The sequence below is a fragment of the Meleagris gallopavo genome, chromosome 1, assembly GCF_000146605.3.
Source record: "Meleagris gallopavo isolate NT-WF06-2002-E0010 breed Aviagen turkey brand Nicholas breeding stock chromosome 1, Turkey_5.1, whole genome shotgun sequence".
Taxonomy (NCBI): domain Eukaryota; kingdom Metazoa; phylum Chordata; class Aves; order Galliformes; family Phasianidae; genus Meleagris; species Meleagris gallopavo.
In genome coordinates, this window is record NC_015011.2 from 11,848,244 (window position 1) to 11,866,417 (window position 18,174).

Consider the following 18,174-nt stretch of genomic DNA (forward strand, 5'->3'; position numbering starts at 1 on the left):
CAAAGTTACCCGAGTTCTTATTTTTCACCAGTAGAGTTCCCTTTGGCTTTGTCAACATAAATGCTATAGCTGGAGACGCTTTCAAAATACTATTAGTAACAGAATTTATTCCTCATAATCATCTTCAGAAATGGCTTTTACCTTTAACACATGTGTATCTCACCAATAATTTAAGAACGTTACCAAGAAATTACTCCATTAAACCAATAAAAATTATTTCTACACATAGGTATAAATACATTTTCTTATTCCCCACTTCATATTACTGTTTTACAATGAAAACAGAAGTTAAATCTCTGATTTCTAAAAATAACTTCAATTAGTTTTCACCAGAACAGTTGTCTTAAGAGCTGACGTGCTTTGATGACATTATTTTTTTTTAGTGAACACAGACAATAGAAATATTTATACAGCACTCCTCAGGAGCATTTCAGCTCAAAGATATTTTTTGTAGTCCAACAACACTGAGAAATCCCAATTAGGGTTCTTTGCCCCATTGTATTAACAAGTTCCTTGGCCATAAATCATTTATAAACAAGTTGAAATGACTGCAATTGTATAGTTTATTTTAATTAATGGTAATTTGATAATAAAACCTACAAAAAAAGCAGATTACACTGGCTTCACTGGCATTGAAGAGCTTTCTAGCATGATAGCTAACCAATGCAGCAGCCAGGCACCAAATAAAATGAGAGAAAACAGTTAGGATCCTACTCCGCAAATGAGAATACATGTCCCCATACTCTCCCTTCTCACTTATTACAAACTCTTAAGGCTTCATAACTAATGTCAATAGACAGATGTGTGGAACAAAAACCAAACATTTCTTCCTGGGAGGATGCTTTCAAATTCACTGGCAGTCATCTCCTAGATTCCTCTCCTGGAGGACCAGAGATGGTGAGGATATCTTAACCTAATCTTCTGAAGACTGATGGCATATCACCAAAATCTTGAGCTCAATAGAGCAGGAACTCTCTTGGTTGAGCAGTATGAACAATGAGGACATTTATTAGATCTCCAAGACACAACAAGCATACAAATAAATACCAGTTGTAGGTGTCAATGAAAGAATAGTAACATAATAAGCTGCTAAAATACCTAATACAATTAGCAAGGATAACTCACTTTAGTTCAAGTATAAAAATACATTCATAGGCCCCAACTTTTCCCTGAGAACAATGCTCTGTCACATCTTGCACCTCCTTCTCCATCCCCCTTTCTCTCTCTCATAGCATTAGAATAAAAATCTTTAAAATCTTGGCCAAAAAACAAACAAGATCATGTGGACCAAAAAAAAAAACAATAAGAAAAGTTTTTCCACACCCTCACACTTCACAGAAAAAAACAGAAACAACCTTCTTCATGACACTAACACTTTCTTTCTCCTTACTAGTCTAGAGCAGAACATGCATACTGTAAGCCTCACCTATTACTAATCTTTTCAGTAAAACTGCTGTTTCTAAACAACCTTATCCTTTGTAGTTCTAATAGACTGTGACAGGATTAATATCTTTTGTTAATTTTTATTTTGCACTGTATTTAAAAAAACTAAGCTATTTCACTCCAGTGAGCATATTACATATTGTACCATTCCTTCCATCTACACTTACGTTGATGTTTCTGCACTACTGTTTTAAATTAAGACTACCTAAAAATAGCCAGAACGAAGAGCTTTCTTATCTCCACAGATCACTATTGATGAAGATGCAATGTTTTCAAAAGGATACGTATTCCATTCATTCCAGAAATTTTGAAGTCATCGATTAGTTGTACAACCATATCTTTGTTGGGATCATTAGGGTCGCTTTCACGGACCTAAACCAAGAGTGTAAACACAGACATTTTAGGGAACAACTGACATGAAAACACTAAGTAATTTGCTTTCCACCTGAAGTTAATATTTTGGAGCTTTAGAAGTCACAGTAACATAACAAATAAGCTAGTTAGGAAAAAAAAGTTTAAACAATATATCCCACTACATTTTTTAATTTTATTTGTTCTTACTGTTATGGTTGTTATTGAACACTATACTACATGAGTGATACGTACACATTTGAGTAATTTTATTTCATCCAAGGCTGTCTCTGTGTAATGCTGGGCACTTTTTACAACTTTCATTGCAACAAATCTTTTTCCCCTAGAAAAAAACAAGACCAAAAACATTTTCAACAAGTACTCTAAGCTAAAAGGGACATTTTGAAGGTTTGGAAATTTTAAATACAATATTTCATTACCTAATGTATTCTGCTAGAATACTACAAAACTGAAACTACATGGAAAAGCAACTTCTAACAACATTTTGTTAATTGTCTGGCTTATTAAATATTTTATCTCCTTGAAGCTAATGTATTTAAGAGGTATCACAGTAATTATATTTTTTCATTAAAGATGCAACAGAAATAAAAATATTATCTTACTCTCACATGTTCAAGACAACATGTAAATTCAATAAGCAAAGCTAATCTGTCAAATAAAATAGTTACACATTTCTGAAAAGTTTTATAAATCACAGCCTTAACCAAGGGCAAAATTTTAATGCAGACACCTTCCTGCAAAAAAGACTGCATACATCTACATAAGTTTATCATGTGCCAAATAAATAAATAAATAAATAAAGGCTACTGCAAACAAAATCAAGTGCATGGAAATAAGTAGTTCACTTACTGCATATCCCAGCATAGCCAGACTGTAGAGAAGTGTCCCCATCCTAGCTTTCTAATAACATGATACCTGCCATTGAAGAGATCGCCAATTTTCACTGGATGATAGCCACCTTTCATGAAAAAAAAGTAGAAGAAGATTAGAGAGGAAAAAAACAATACCTCTCAGTTTTTCATTTAAATCTTGCAGAATAATTTCTCCTTGTAGTGTAACTTTTCCTTTTCAAATTGTCCTGACTATATATAGGAAATCTAAAATGAAACATTAACTCTAATGTTAAAAACTCTGCCTTACTTGGCCTGGAGGGAAAAATACTCGTGTCCTGTACATACTATAGAGTTTATTGGCCCTTCTCCTTTATGGCTTTCATTTGTGGAAACATTACCATCTGTTCTGTATTTCCCCAGGCTTATCTTCTACTTCACAGAGAGTAAAGCAAAGATCTACATTATTTCTTTCTCATATTTGAATTTTCTTCAGCCAACATATTCTTGGATGATTGCAAAAACTCAACAGAGACTGTTTTAATTCCCATTTGCTTCCTACTAAAAAAGGCGGCAATAAAATACCTCACCAGAAAATATTAAGTACAATGTCAAATTTAGTGATGCTCTTCTGCTTGGATCCTGAATCACAGCAGCAATGCATTTTCTCAAGTCTGAGGCTTTGATAGGGATGAAGCAGAGGGAGCAAGCAGCTGCAGGCTTCGCCCAAGACCGCATTTTAACCCATCTGCAGGCCATCCACTCAACCACACTGCCGAAGTCCCAGCTGATGCCCCAAGCCCCACTGTCAGAAAGACCAACCCCACAGCTGGAACTCAGGTTTCAGCACAGTGTGAAGTAGCTCTAAGAGGTAGAGGTGATGTCCACTGCTCCACTGTGAAGCTTTTTCATATCCTTCCTATTTCAAGAGGCATTCTTAAGCATGAGAAAGACAGCTGATCACACAAGATTATGATTTGGACCTAACACACTAATAAATGTCCACAATTTTGACTAAATTGCTAAAAATAATACAGCTACAACTCTCCAAGAATTGCCCATCTGCCAAGCAACAAGGAATTATCTCTGTGGCTCCTTCTGGTCTTTCAGAATGTCACACCCAACTGGCCTTTGGCAGACCCCTTCACTATTGATTATTCCACTTCAAATTAGGAAAAGACTGCTTCCCCTAAGTTGTTGTATTTGTTTTGAGATCTCCCGAAAACCCTGTCAGAACCGGAGCCCAGCTCAAACAACGATGTCAATTTATTACTTAATTGCTTGGATTTAGTACAGGGAGTGGGCTGTTATCTCTTTCTTATCTGTGGAACAGCGGCATCAAATCTAAAAATATTTATATCCTTTCTTTGCTAGTAGCATCTTTTGCCTTGACAGACGTTCAGGAGTTTATTGGTGAGCTTGTCACAAAGCCTTTCAGAGCAGACTAATAAATTTAATACAATTACACGATAGGATTATAAAGATTAAAGATATTTCACAGAATTCTAAAGCTTGGATAATATATTGCTAATATGAAATAACTTTAGAAACAAAACAAAACTACTAATTTAAATTTCTGCTTGGCCATCCTTGCTGAAACAGCTGAGGACAAAAATATTTCAAAATCCGGATGAATATAATTATATTAGAACAGTTACCAACTGGTTTAATACAAACAAACAAAAAAAGTATTCTTTGATAAATTCTTTCCACAAAACTCAGGATGATCATGTAATAGATGTGAGAGGAAAGTCAAGAGAGCAAGTACATTATTCTACCTTTCTATTACTGAAAAGGTTTACATCAGTGAAACACATCAAGTCTGCTGATCTGACAGCAAGGATTATGTAAAAAGCTTTCACACACAGTTCAGTATCACAGCATCATTTCTTCTGATTTTTGTCCTGCATATATCACTGCAAGAAAACAGAGACAAAGCATGAAGCTTTATCCTCTGTACACAACACCTAGTTTTCACACCTGTGAAATCTATGGTTTGCAACACAGATTTTAAATTAAACAATACAAAAATTTCTGAAGTGTTTTACAATCTGCTTAAACATATGGTACTATTCAATCATTCCTGAACATAATTACATAAACTCAGGAGAATATGGTGATACAGGTTGGTTTAGCAATAGAAATCAATAAATTCATTTAAGTACGAATATATTAGTTTGGTAAAAGGCATCAATGAGTGCTAGTTCTAAAACTTCCCAGTTTGGCTTTGCTTGGTATGTGAACAGCCCTTTTTTTCTCAATGATCCAGCTTCAACAGAAGCACTGAACTCATAATAGAGTACTTTTATCTTTGCATCCACCAGGTGCAAGGGCTTTTTCTTGAATTTCACACAAACTGTTTGGAGTTATAGTGCACCAAGATACAAAATTGCTTATTATGGCACAACAAGCAATGGAAATTTGCCAAATGGGGATAAACAGCTTAAGGTCGGCCAAAAGTCACTGTGATGAAGCTGAAGGAGAAATAAAGAGGAGGAAGCAGGCGGTCGTATGACCATTGAACATTAGCATATATTAATGAGTTCCTGGACAAGAATGAATATGTATGCCAATGCATCACATACATATGTTTTAAGTATTTAAACGTAGAACCTGAACTCCAGGAGCGTGTGCTTGATTTATCAAATCTGGTACATACTGTGAGGAATAAAGGAATGTCAGATTTCCAACAACACACTGGAGTTAGGAGAGGTTTTTTCGATTCAGATGACCATGGGAACACAACATCACTCATGCAGCCCTTTGCATAGCAAGAAAGGTATAAGTGTGCCTTTAAGCACAAAAAACAAAGGCTAGAAGTAATTTTTAAACTATTTACGTTTTGACTAAGTAACAGCATTAACACTCAACAATGAAGAACTTAGACTTAAATACATATTTCTATGAACAGTTTTGTTTAAAAAGTGCTGTTTAAGTCTGCTTCTCTGAAGATATCCTTTGGCATAGAAGAAATCAAAGACACTGACTTCAAGTCAATAAACCAAGGGTTGGTGAGTGATTTTAGTAAAATCTATGTATTGCAAGAATAGTGACAATAATATGATTATATAATAACTATGTATGTTAAAGCCAGGCTATTTTAGCCACTACAGGACACATAACTAATCTTAACAATACAACAATATATATTTATTCATTAGTATATATGAAATTCATAAGATATTTTCTATTGTCCTACGCCACAACAGGAGCAGTTCTGGAAATATTCCTTACTGTTCCTGTATGTGTTATTCCTTGACCTTTCCTGATGCCGTCAGCAACGTATTATTTCTGCATAGGTTGTGAACAATCAGATAACAACACAGTTAAGTGCATTTTAAAAACCGGTGTAATCCTATGACAAATGCAATTACTTTATTTCCAAATACTCACAACCAGAAAGCATTTTCAGAAGTTCGAGAGAAATTATGAATTTTTGTAAAAACAACACTGGCATTTGAAAGTATACAATGTGTAAGTGGTACTACTGATAATGTAACAAAAAATCTGTTGTGCTATTCACTACAACACACACAAAAAAAAGTCTCACACAGCTAGCTAGCTACAAGCACTCAAGAAAGAGGGTCAGAAAAAATGAGATCATTATTTCTAAATGTCTCCTGAATGTATTGGTAATTGTAGCTAGCTAGTTCTATGTTTGTATAGGGAATTATTCCCTTTGTGAACTGGATGAATGGGAGACATCTCCAGGGGGCAAAGAAGATGATCAGAGAAGCAAAGAATTCCAATTACATCCATGACATAACAAACTCTTCAAAAAAATCTCCAAGTGTGTCAGGGCTGCATTGTCTAAGTACCCCTTGAAAAATCATATAGTTGGAGTTTTGATATTTCCATTTCTCAAAACAAATAAACATTTGAAAAGCATTTAATCTAAATGCAGTGGCAACAATAGCAGATTTTAATAGGCTCTGGAGGAAGGTCCAGGGGAACAAAGGTTTTCTCTTTCACATCAGGTGATAACTCAAACTAATCCAATTTCCTGATGAAAAATACTACTATGACTGGGAACTATTTACTAATCAGCATGCAACGTGGTGAAGATGGGAGCTCAGCTCATAGTAAAATATTCTTTAAAAAATACATATATAAGAATCAGTAACTACAGCAATCACTGCTTGAGTATTTTTGTTAAAAGAGAAAATGTTCATTTTATATACATACACATTATATATGTGTATATATTTATATATTATAAATATGTATTATATATTTAACATAAACCCTCAACAAAATTGCCCTCCTATGAAATTTCAGACTGGGGTTGAGAAGAGATGAAGTATGCTCTGCGTCTCACTCAAAAATCCTGGGAGATTGCTACTTTGGAGATCAAATTAGAAAGAAAAGAGAGACTTCAGTAAACTATGATGGTTATAGTTATCTCTTACTTCATAAACATTACCCAGGACAGTAAAACATACTCAAATAAATAAAACATCTTGCAAAGAAATTTGGAAATAATACTTCTAAAAGCCATCCTTGCAATTCTTTACTAAATAACTTATTTGGTCCTCAGATAAATTAAACAAAGTCTATGCGTTCCAGATCTTCCTAACCCAGCTGTTCCATTCAGATTCTTACACAACATGGTGGCCTTCCCTACAGTTTAACCTTAGCAACAGTTAAAAAAAGGAAGCATTCTGATCAATCTTACTGGAAATTACAGTTAGAGAAAACATGCACTGGAGCAGCAAAAATGCTGTTCTCGCAGAAACAAATGATAATGACATCAGAGTGAGACAGAGCTTGAACCATCTTGAATGTACTTCCATCAGTTCAGAACTTCGAGAATATAGGAATGCAGAATGACCTTGCAGTGAATGGAAGCTCCCTTTAATTTCTGAAGAAACCTGCAAGTATTCTTAACATGACAGGTACTTTACTGACAACCAACTAGAGTTACAGAGACTCTAGAACAGGTAACTTACAAGCAAACTATACATTTAGATTTTATTTGTTTCTTTCTTTTTTGTGATCACCACTCCAGATGGTGATATTTTGCAAAAGATAATGGAACATAGACAACAGTGGATTGTTTGAAATAAAATGCGGTCCTTTCTTCAGGGAAGAATTAAGCAGGGCCTAGAAATGCTTAATCTCAAGTAGATACAGATGTTTACAAGTAAACAGATGTTTAAACATCAAATCCATCCTTACTCACTGATGAAAGATATTATAGGTACCAAGAGTGATCATAAGGAATAAGCATGTTGCAACAGAAAACTTAATACAAACATGTTCTCCCTTTGAGTTCTTCTTTCCTTTGCTGCAGACTTCAAAATTTAACTTGAGTTTACCATTTGGTTTTCACTATTGGAATTTGTAACCCATTTCAACATTTGAAATATCACATATTACTATTAGTTCTTACACTGAGAAGAAAATGTCACTTCCAATTATTAGATATGGAAATACGGAACAGCTTATTCCAAGCTGGGAGAAAGGATTCCTAAAATGGCACATCTGCAGGCTTACAGAGAACCTTCAGAGTTAAGACAGCATCATATTTGATAGAAAATATTTCTTGATTTGAGGAACGTGGAGTAACAGATTAAGTCAATGTACGTCAGTGTCTTTTGGCTGTACTAAAAAATTAATTCAAGGCAGTAAGTAAATTTTGACAGATCTCTTATCTATGATGATTCTTGAATACATTGTATATTTTATCCTAATGGGAACAGACTTGGAGCATTAGGTGTAACATTGAACCAAATTAAAATATTGACACTGTTGTACTGCAGTCCTGTTTTTATGCAAAAAGCTACCTGCATTCACCTGTTACTCTTATGGTAAAATCTGTATTAATAATAATGACATAGGTAACTACAAAAGATAAAGAAATCAGAAACTAAAATAAAAATTTAGAGAACATCGAACAATGCTGAGGTCTGTGAAAGACAATGTACAAAAAGAAGCATGTGTCATATGCTTGTGCAGGTATGAGAAAGAGAAGATATAGATTCAAATATATATTTAGTTGATGTCAAATGCATTGAGGTATTTTAGAATACATAGAGGGGATGTTTGTTTTAGTTAGAATATTTGTTTCTCTTACAATCAATATCAATCAAAGAGAATTTATTCTTATAACTACAACAGGCACACAGTATCTATGTATCTTTTAATTAGAAAATGCATGCGTAAGCTCTGGCTAAGTGAAAAAGTTGAGCTGAAGACAGTTATGCAAACAGTTTTTCACAACTTCTGTGTAAGTTCCATAAACAATGACCAGGTCCTTAAAAACCTCCCCAGAACCAGGTTGAAAATGTGCACGATGCCCATTACTCCAGTAGTCAGCACAGGACTGAACCCACCTTTACAATAATCCGCGGGATCCTCCTGCTCCTCATCGTCAGACCCGAGGATCTCCTCCTCTGGCTCTGGCGGGGTGGGCTCCGGCAGGGGTGGAGGTGGGGGTGGCGGTGGGGGTGGAGGTGCTGAGGGAGCTTTCTGCTGAGGCTCTGGCCTGGAGGTGAAAGAGAAGATGCTTAGTGAAGGGTCTGGTCAGCAGGTAGCCTGGCTGTCCAGAGGAGAGGGAAAACACCTTGGGAAACCTCATGTCCTCACTGGTATCTTTACCATCATCTTGTGATGTCCCAGGAGGGCTCCTGATTGCAACAAAAGCACGTTTCCAGGGAATTTGGACTTATTCACAAGAATAAGACAAAGAAAGTACAAGAATCATAAAGGTTGGATAAGACTACTAAGATCCCCTGGTCCAACCACCAACCCATCACCACCATGTTCACTAAACCGTGTCCCTCAGTGTCACATATACCCTTTTCTGGCGACTCCACCACCTCCCTGGGCAGCTTGTTCCTGATAGAGACCAGAATTTTGAATTACTGATAGGCAACTGAGATCTGAGACCTATGTTCTTAGCATGACTGAGAAGAAATATTTTTTAAAAGACACCGACAAAATCAAGTTATTTAAAATCTCTTTCCTCTAGCTGAATGAGAAAAAATATCATTAATACCTACTAAGAAGCCATTTTCCAATGATGCCAAAATAAACCAGGCAACTTAACACACTTTTCCTTATCTGTAGCTGCTGTTGGGATTACAAAAAGCTGTGTCAGTACACAATATGCAAAAAATTGCTATTAGTAAGAAAGAGAAAAATTAATCTTCTGATTTAATTCAAGAGCACATACAGCACTCTTGTGCACATGCTAAATGGAAAAAAAACAAAACCAAAAACAACTAAAGGACACAACGAGACTGACACGCCAACCAAGAAGTAGTTTTCTAGCTGTCTTTCTTCTACAGTTCTAAAAAAACAGGAAAATTGAAGTTGTTATTTGAAGCATTTTATATCCTATTATATATATAGAAAAGGCTCTGGAGAGACCTCATTGCAGCCTTCCAGTACTTGAAGGGAGCGTATAAATAGGAGGGGGGAAGGTTGTTTACGAGGTGGATAGTGATAGGACAAGGGGGAATGGTTTTAAACTGAGACAAAGGAGATTTAGGTGAGATATTAGGAGGAAGTTTTTCACACAGAGGATGGTGACGCACTGGAACAGGTTGCCCAAGGAGGTTGTGGATGCCCACATTTCAGACTGAAATGGAGGCATTCAAGGCCAGGCTGGATGTGGCTCTGGGCAGCTTGGTCTGGTATTTTTGGTACACTTAAAAATGGAATCCAGAGTTGCAGCACACTTGTTTGTCAAATAATCAAGAAAACCTTCTCCAACATCTCAGGTACTGATCCTATGTTATTTTTGATACTCATACTTCATGCAGAATAAAAATACATAATTGCAAAATTATATACTTGCAAAACATCTTGAAGTATATGTGACACCACGAGCTGCTACAATTTGCATATAAATTTATCCTTCAGATCTAAGTTGTCTCAAAAAAAAACAACACCAAAAAAATAAATTTACAGTACTTTATCATTCAAATAACCACAACTGGAAAAAAAATCTTGCAGTCTGTTAATTTTTAATCTCTTAAAACTTAGAATCAAGTACCTCCTTGGTCACAAATAAAAAATGTATTTATGTCTATCCATACTCCTCTATTCATCCTTCTCATCATTGCCCACCACTAATTTTTTTTTCTTTTTACACACTGCAATTGTTCAAGAAAGAGCATTTGGAGTAGAAGAGTACACAGTTGATCAGAAATAAATTCCACTGGCAACATGCACCGCCTGCACAGCAGCTGCTATTGTGCTTTTGCTTTAAAGGACATTACTGGAAGTTGCATGCTTACCAAATTTATCTGCCTGATATTTCTTTCAGAAAATAACATTCTTCTATTACTTCAGTAAATGGCTAGATTTGAAAAAGAGCACTTGGAACTAATTTATTAATGAAATACAGTGGTTATACAAGACAATACGTTATGGAGATAAATCTACCCAAAGTACATAAATATGTTTAATCATTAACTGTGTAAAGTTTAGGACAGAATGGAAGCAAGAGAAGGGAGTCATTCATAAGATAAAGAACAAACATACTTCCATGTGCTCCTGCTTCCATAAATTCTACCTTTTTTTGCCTTCATCATTCCTCTTCTGTTCCTAACAGGTGTCTCCATGTTGTACAATGTGAGAAAAACAAATGGACATAGAGAAAAGGAGGTACAGCGCATCCTCAGACCACTATTCATCTCCCTACACCTTAGATAATGCATTTCCACCAGTCTGGTCTCAAGGGGTCAGCAAACCAATCGTCCATGTTAGCAGAAAGCTCTCATCCTCTTAAAAACAAATCACTGTGAAAGGTTCTACATTACAAACCCTGAGATCCCATTTAATGGGCACAATACCACTTTGGATACCCTGATCACATATCATATAAAGTACTGAAATATTACAAATAAAAAATAAGTTAAATGAAACACAGTAAAATAGCCTGCACTCATATTAATATATCTCAAACGCTGTCCAATGCTAATATCCACAGTTTTGGATGGTACCATCATTTTACATCATTCGGATTAAGTTTTAATTTTATTAATTTGGTCACATAAAATGACACAAATGTAGCAAAATCAGTAACTGAAGGGTAGACTGAGGCAATGTGGTGCAGGTAATAATTAAAAAAAATCGACTGAAACTGCGCTGATTTTGTTCTTTAAGCAAACAACTACTAGAGCTATTTATTTACAGAATAAAAGCAATGCTTTGAAGGGAATTGGAAGCATTACACATTTTGTCACTCATGTTGAGGCAACTGTCAAGGAGTACCAAGAACTTCCCTGCAAGAGACAAGAGGAAGGAATTTATTTCTAAGGAAACCAATTAGCAAAACAGGGTTGCTTCTTTCTCAAGCTACTATATCTGATTTGGGTTTGAAAAGGGTTATTTTTTCCTATCTACAATCCGTGCTGCACTCAGTATCCTAGAATTCAAGAGCATTTTCCTATTTTCTTTTGAGCACACCAGGAAGGAAGGACATAACTTTATTTCCTTCTGAGGTGATTTATGGTTTTATCTGTACGTAACAGAACACTGATTGAAACTGAGAAAGATCTTTGTTCTTTTAGTTTGCTTGTACCTTTTAAAACAATTAAATGCTACTGTGTGAAGAAGGCAATGGAAAGAAATGCTGTTCTGAGACACCAGCCTGACTGCTAATTCTGTATCAGTGGCTTCTTTTGCCATCTGCTTGCTTTTGTTTAGGATTCCTAGCAAAGGACATTGTTGTTTGTTTATGTTCTGTCACATTTCTGAAGTATAGGTGAAGATCAAGTCTTCAGCACTGCTTCTTCGGCTGCTTAAATTCTGCCTGTAAGTTCAGTGGCTCATCCTAGCATCACTGATACTTGCTCTTCTGCCTTGACACAATTCACAATATTGAGTCGAGGCATCAATCTGCAAGAGATCTCCATTTTTGCTATTTCTTAGTCCTTGATTTGGAAAGATAAGATGCTATCTATGTTGCAATAGTATCTTCCTATGTGAAATATGACATGAATATATACTTCGTTCAGCCTAGATTTCCTTTTATAGTATAGAACTTCTTAAAATTTGAATTTGTTTTTCACTGAAGTGGGCTTTTACACATCTTTGACATGAACAATTCAGACATTAGGAAAGTTGTGGGTAACGAATAGGCATGCTAACCTTCACTCCCTTTTTAGAAATGTAATTGCCAAAAAAAAAACTATCATACCATAAGCTATTCTACAGCCATATTATTTTGAGTTATAACTCTTCTTAATTTCCTAAAATGTTGGATGTAATGACATGCATTATGTAACGCAGGCTCGCATATACTAAATCTATTTTTCTTTTTTCTGCAGTAATCACTTGGTACTCTGTGGTCTACCACTACTAGGTTATTCATCATCATCCAAGCATAAATACTTGATGATAAGAAGATGAGACACTATTTCTAGATTCATAATGTTCTGCTAGTGGGTATGCAGAGGACAGACAACCTCCACAGGCTACACTGACAAACCTTACAAGTATATTAACTAAGTAACAACAATTAGCAAACACTACTCAGGATGTTTTTATCTTTTAATCGCTCATTATTAAACACACCACAATCCAAACAAAATACAATGAAATTCTATTTTTAACTGGGAATTGCTTAATTTAACAAAAGAAAAGCTGACGCATTTCTGCCATACAGCAAACACAATGCTGAATATGGCTAAATGCTAAAAGGGGTCTCAGGGAAAATCAATCACCCACTTTAAGAAATAAAAAAAAAATGACTTCAAACTGTATTTTACTGTCCCCCACAGATCATGGTTGAACCATATTGCTCCAGGGTTATGCAATAACCATAACGTTAAAACCAGCACATGTTGAATACATGTACCATGACAAATTCAGGAAGAGGTGTCCAGCTTTGTTTTGCTGGGTTGTTTTGCTACGCTTCTATTTTGGAAAAGGTAAAACAAGAGCAGTGAGGGTGACTAAAACCATGAAATGCCTTCCATATGGGAAGCTTCTGAACATGCCAGCATTCCTCAGTCAGGAAAACAGTCAGCAGAGATCTATAAAATCTTGAGAGGAACAGAAGAATGAATGGGAAGTGTTTGTTCACTGCCACACCCTACACAAATTGAGTCAAGTTCAGAAAAACACTACATAAAAGCAACTTATTTCTGCAAGCTTTTTTTTCTTTCTTTTTTTTTCTCCAGGACACTACAGATGAGGGAAGCATACCTAGACTCAAGTAAGGATCAGTAGAAGTCACGGCACAAAAGCCTACTGGTGGCTCCCACAAAACCACCCCTGACTCAGGAAGCCAAGAGCCAGAAGCTGCTGGAAGGGTAGCCCTGTGCCCTTCCTGAGATGGCCGCCCCGGCCGGGGGAACGCGGCCGCACTGTGGGCTGACCCAGGGCAGCCATCTCATCCTCAGACACGCCTTCCTCTTCCCCAGCAGATGAATCCTTCATGACTGATGTGTAAAACAGGCTTCAGGCCTCTTTATCCAAAACCCTCATCGTAAGAAAAAGATGTTTTTACTGTTACTATCAAGCAATGAGTAAGAATGCATTGCAGGCAAGATTGCTATACAGTGAGATTATGCAAAAAACCAGCATGGTGTTCTCCATTTGGGAAGGCCTAACCCAGGAGGGACCTTTGTGAACACTGCAGGAAGTATGAACTACTGGATTTATTAATGTAAAGACTACTTTTCAGTAACAAAACTTTACCTTGAACACAGCTAATGCCTGTACTTGATTCTCTTGCCTTTAGAAGGGCATTGTCTCAAAATGAAAACTGAGTTATGTCACAAAAATGCCGGGGGGAGCCAGAAACTCATGAGAGTAGGCTAAGAGTTGCCTCAACCTAGGGGTAGAAAAAAAGCATCCTTAAGACTTTCAAATGCACAAATCTAGGGAAGCTTATTTACTTACAGAAAATGCAATTAAAAAGAAGTTAAATGACTCCTTCATATATTTAATAAGATAAAATTTGGAAACAACAGTATTTGAACAATGTTATGAATCTCCTGACATGTCCACAGAGGCTCTTCGGGGAATTTCAAATTGAAGAGAAAAACAAGGAGGTGGGGGGAGGCTAAGGACCAGCAGAAACATTCTGTAAGCCTCCTAATGCCAAGACGTGAGCTTTACAAAAGCTCTGAGTGGGTGTGGGTCCATCTGGAAGGAGCTCCAGCGATGTTTCCCTCCAGCTCCAGAAGGCAAAAGCTTTCATGCTTCAGGGCAGGACTCCCAGGTGCTGCCGAGCTTGAAGTCCGAAATCTCTATACACAAGTCTCTTCCAGCTACTACTAATTGCTCAGGGACTCAATTATTTGGACCTCTTTCTCTTGTGTCCAAATGGTGTCTGTTTTACTTAGTTGAACTCTTGCCTATTCTTTTTCCCAAATGCAGATTTAGCTTAATTAGACAAGTAACTGCTAACAGTAAGCTCTTTGAATGTGAGACAGACTGAAATGAAGGCTTTCTAAGTAAATACATGCATAGATCAAGCAGAAAAAAATGTAAGAGATCAAAACAAACCCTAAGTTCTTGCTCAAGGAACAAAACAATGTATTTCAAATAAGATCTTAAATGTCTTGTTAGAATTACAAATAATTTCAAATTTTAATAACAATTATGCATTATTTGTAATTCCATATTATAATAATTTGTAATTATGCCAGAGATTATCTTAAAGTTTTTACAAAGACTATAAATCTAGAAGGAAGGAAGAGACACATTTTTAACTAGCTCCCATAGGTTGTTCGAGTAAACTTCCTGAGGCACCCTATTTAAGCAAAAAGATCAATTAGTGTTCTTATACCACTGCCAAACTATAATACACTTTCCAATTCTAGAATATCCATGCATAAAAATAACAGACTGCTGCTGTGTCACAAGCATGAAGCAGTTACCACATCTGGTTGTTATCAAATAAAACTATCATCCCTGTTGGGACTGTTAACATCACAGTATCCATCACAGTGCTAGCGGAAACCCCTCCTGGAGCAAAGGTGGCTGAAACACAATGGCTTCTGTAACCTCAACCAAGCACCAACACAGAGAAGTAACTTTTCATTCCCTTCACCTTCTGGAGGCAACCATGGGCTTTACCATACACCAGTGTCGAAATAAAGTGCCAAGGAACTCTGCCTTCCTTTCCAAACGATGAATAGTATAAATAAATACAATTTCAAGCGACCTGTGCTGCAAGCCTTCTCATGCTTCCACCTCAGCCTGGCAGCACTGTGAGACATCTTTTTCCATGTAGTCACTCCCTTGCCTCAGGGCTGGAGATTACATAGCCATGAGGAATAACAAACCCATGAACTGAACTTCTCACCACCATGAGATCAGCAGGGCTAAGGTGAATGGTAGGAGCCCACTGCAAAGCTGAAAGGAACCACCAGCAGCCTAAAATTATAACAAATTACATCTAACATGAAACAGTAAAGTCTGCCAGGTTGGTACATCAGAGAAGGTGGCTTTTCTGGACTTTCTCTGAGACAGTAATACCAAGGTTCCAGAAACAAATGTTTTTAAGCTCTGAAAGTCTCCCTCCAAATTGCGCTCTCAAACAGCAGCAATTATGTGAAAATTTTCCTACAACGGCAAAACACATGCCGAATCTATCCAGGAAGCCTCACTCTTAACTGAACTTATCATGTTTTCTCCTCAAATACTGGGTTCTTGCAAAGTTTTGCCTTCCAGACCAGTTCTCCTTGACAGGCTAGCACAAGGAAAAAGTCAACAGTCTAGAAAAACACAGAATCATTTAGGGACATGAAAAGAAAATTCCCAGAAGTGCACTCAGCAGCATACAAACCGCTCATAGTTTGAGCCTGCAGTAAAGCGCTGTAAAGGTTGAGAAAGTTATAAATAAAAAAAAAAAATTGCACCATAATTTCTAAAAGCCAAAGAGGAGAAATACGTCTGTGGAATATGTGCTGATCGATGGAAAATAAAGAGTTTCTTAAACAGGTCACTCCAAAACCAATGCATTCTATTTATTTCAGTGAAAACTACAACAAAAAGCACAATAAGTACTTGATAGAGCAAAGTCTCAGCTACAAAACACTATTTTTCAATACAGTCACCACCATTAGCTCTGCCTTTTTGCCAGTGATGAACAAGAGCCTGCATGCCATGTTCATAACAATCTGCACCAGGGAAGGTGACCCACTGTCGCTGTCACCACTGCTGAAACACAGTGAGTGATGATGCTCACATCCACTGGTTGGTCTCCACAAACAGTCAGCAAATGGTGATGGATGTCAATGGCTGCAGTGTTTTCCATTTTTAACTCCACACCTTTGCCTTATATGTACTTCCATGTCAGACACCATTCTGTCAGACTTGCCCCTCTGCTGCCATCTGTCACACGGCAACAAAATATAGCAGAATATTGGTGGGAAGGTTCAACTTCTACTGCCATACCACCAACATCCACCTCTGATGACACAGGCCAACAAAATAAAACAGGAATCATTACTTTTAGAGCAGCCCTGGTATATATGCACCCTAATGGATGCCTAAATGAAACCTCCATTGGAAGTCACTGCTCCACAAAAACACTAAAAACCTGGTGAAAAAAACCAAAACAGTCCCATAGCCTCCACTGAAGCATCACCTTCTCCAAATTCTCCTGTGAGAAGAGTCCCTTCTCATGCTGTGTGGCTGCATCTCTCTGAGAAACACTGCAGGCATCTTGAGGTCACTGCTACTGTTTGCTTGGACTTCTTTTTCCCTATTCCTATAGTTAAGCTCTTTGATGTTACTTTTAACAGAATGAATCACAAGTATGTAAATGGAAATTAACTTTTTACTTTCTTTTTTGTATGCTACACTGTAGTATTCAATTTTTGACTTTCTCTTTGTCTCAATAATTATAGTGTTTCTAATCTGTCTATTAATAAGATTCAATCCAAAAACTTGATGCTTGTGGTTTCAGTATCTTACAGTTGCTACTAGCAACAAATTCGCAAGTTGTGGAGGGGAGGCTGGAGAAGTATCTTCTGCCCTCCCAGAGTGCTATTTGCCCCTTTGTAACAGAGTAGATCTAGCATCAAAACATCTCCCCAACCAACACCTCAACAATAAAAGCCAACTTCCTTAGAGTCAATATAAACATCATGCACTACTAAATATACTAAATACACATGTATACTGAGCAGGAATAAATCAGCAAATACAGCATTCAGAGCCCTTTTTACCTGTTAATCTGTAATCTTTTTACAGTAATTACTGTAATCTTTTTACCTGTTAAGCTTTTGATCGCCGAGGTTGCTGCTTCGGAGCTGCCCCAGGCAGAGCTGAGGCGGCTGATCGCGGGGTGCATAGGGGACTCGCTCGGTTTTCCCTCATCCAGGGATTCCCGAGGCATCGGTGCAGCCCGGCACCTCTCGCGAGAGCGGCTCACGTGGCGGGGGCGTTGCCAGGGTAGCGGCTCTCCGTTCCCTGCTCCCTCCCCCTCCCTAATAAAGGCGTTGAAGAGGGCAGTGGCACGCCACTGCCCACCCAGACGGGAAGGAGGAGTTTTTGTCTCTGTGAAGAGGGTGGTAATTGCGGTTGCACCCATCGACGACCTGTAAAAAGAGCG

The 18,174-nt window shown here is 37.2% G+C and overlaps 1 protein-coding gene across 1 annotated transcript in view; it reads right to left on the bottom strand.

Moving 5' to 3' along the window:
• Positions 1-1,331: 1,331 nt before the first annotated feature.
• LOC104917487 (SRSF protein kinase 2-like) overlaps positions 1,332-18,174 on the bottom strand; it is a 17,336-nt gene continuing 493 nt past the window's right edge. Inside the window, exons 2-6 of the mRNA XM_019611112.1 lie at positions 17,835-17,935; positions 8,981-9,132; positions 2,665-2,773; positions 2,050-2,137; positions 1,332-1,815 (exon numbers count right to left, since the gene is read on the bottom strand). Of these exons, the coding sequence (XP_019466657.1) occupies positions 1,693-1,815; positions 2,050-2,137; positions 2,665-2,773; positions 8,981-9,132; positions 17,835-17,935 (573 nt within the window). The 3' untranslated portion in view covers positions 1,332-1,692. The remainder of the gene's footprint in view (positions 1,816-2,049; positions 2,138-2,664; positions 2,774-8,980; positions 9,133-17,834; positions 17,936-18,174) is intronic.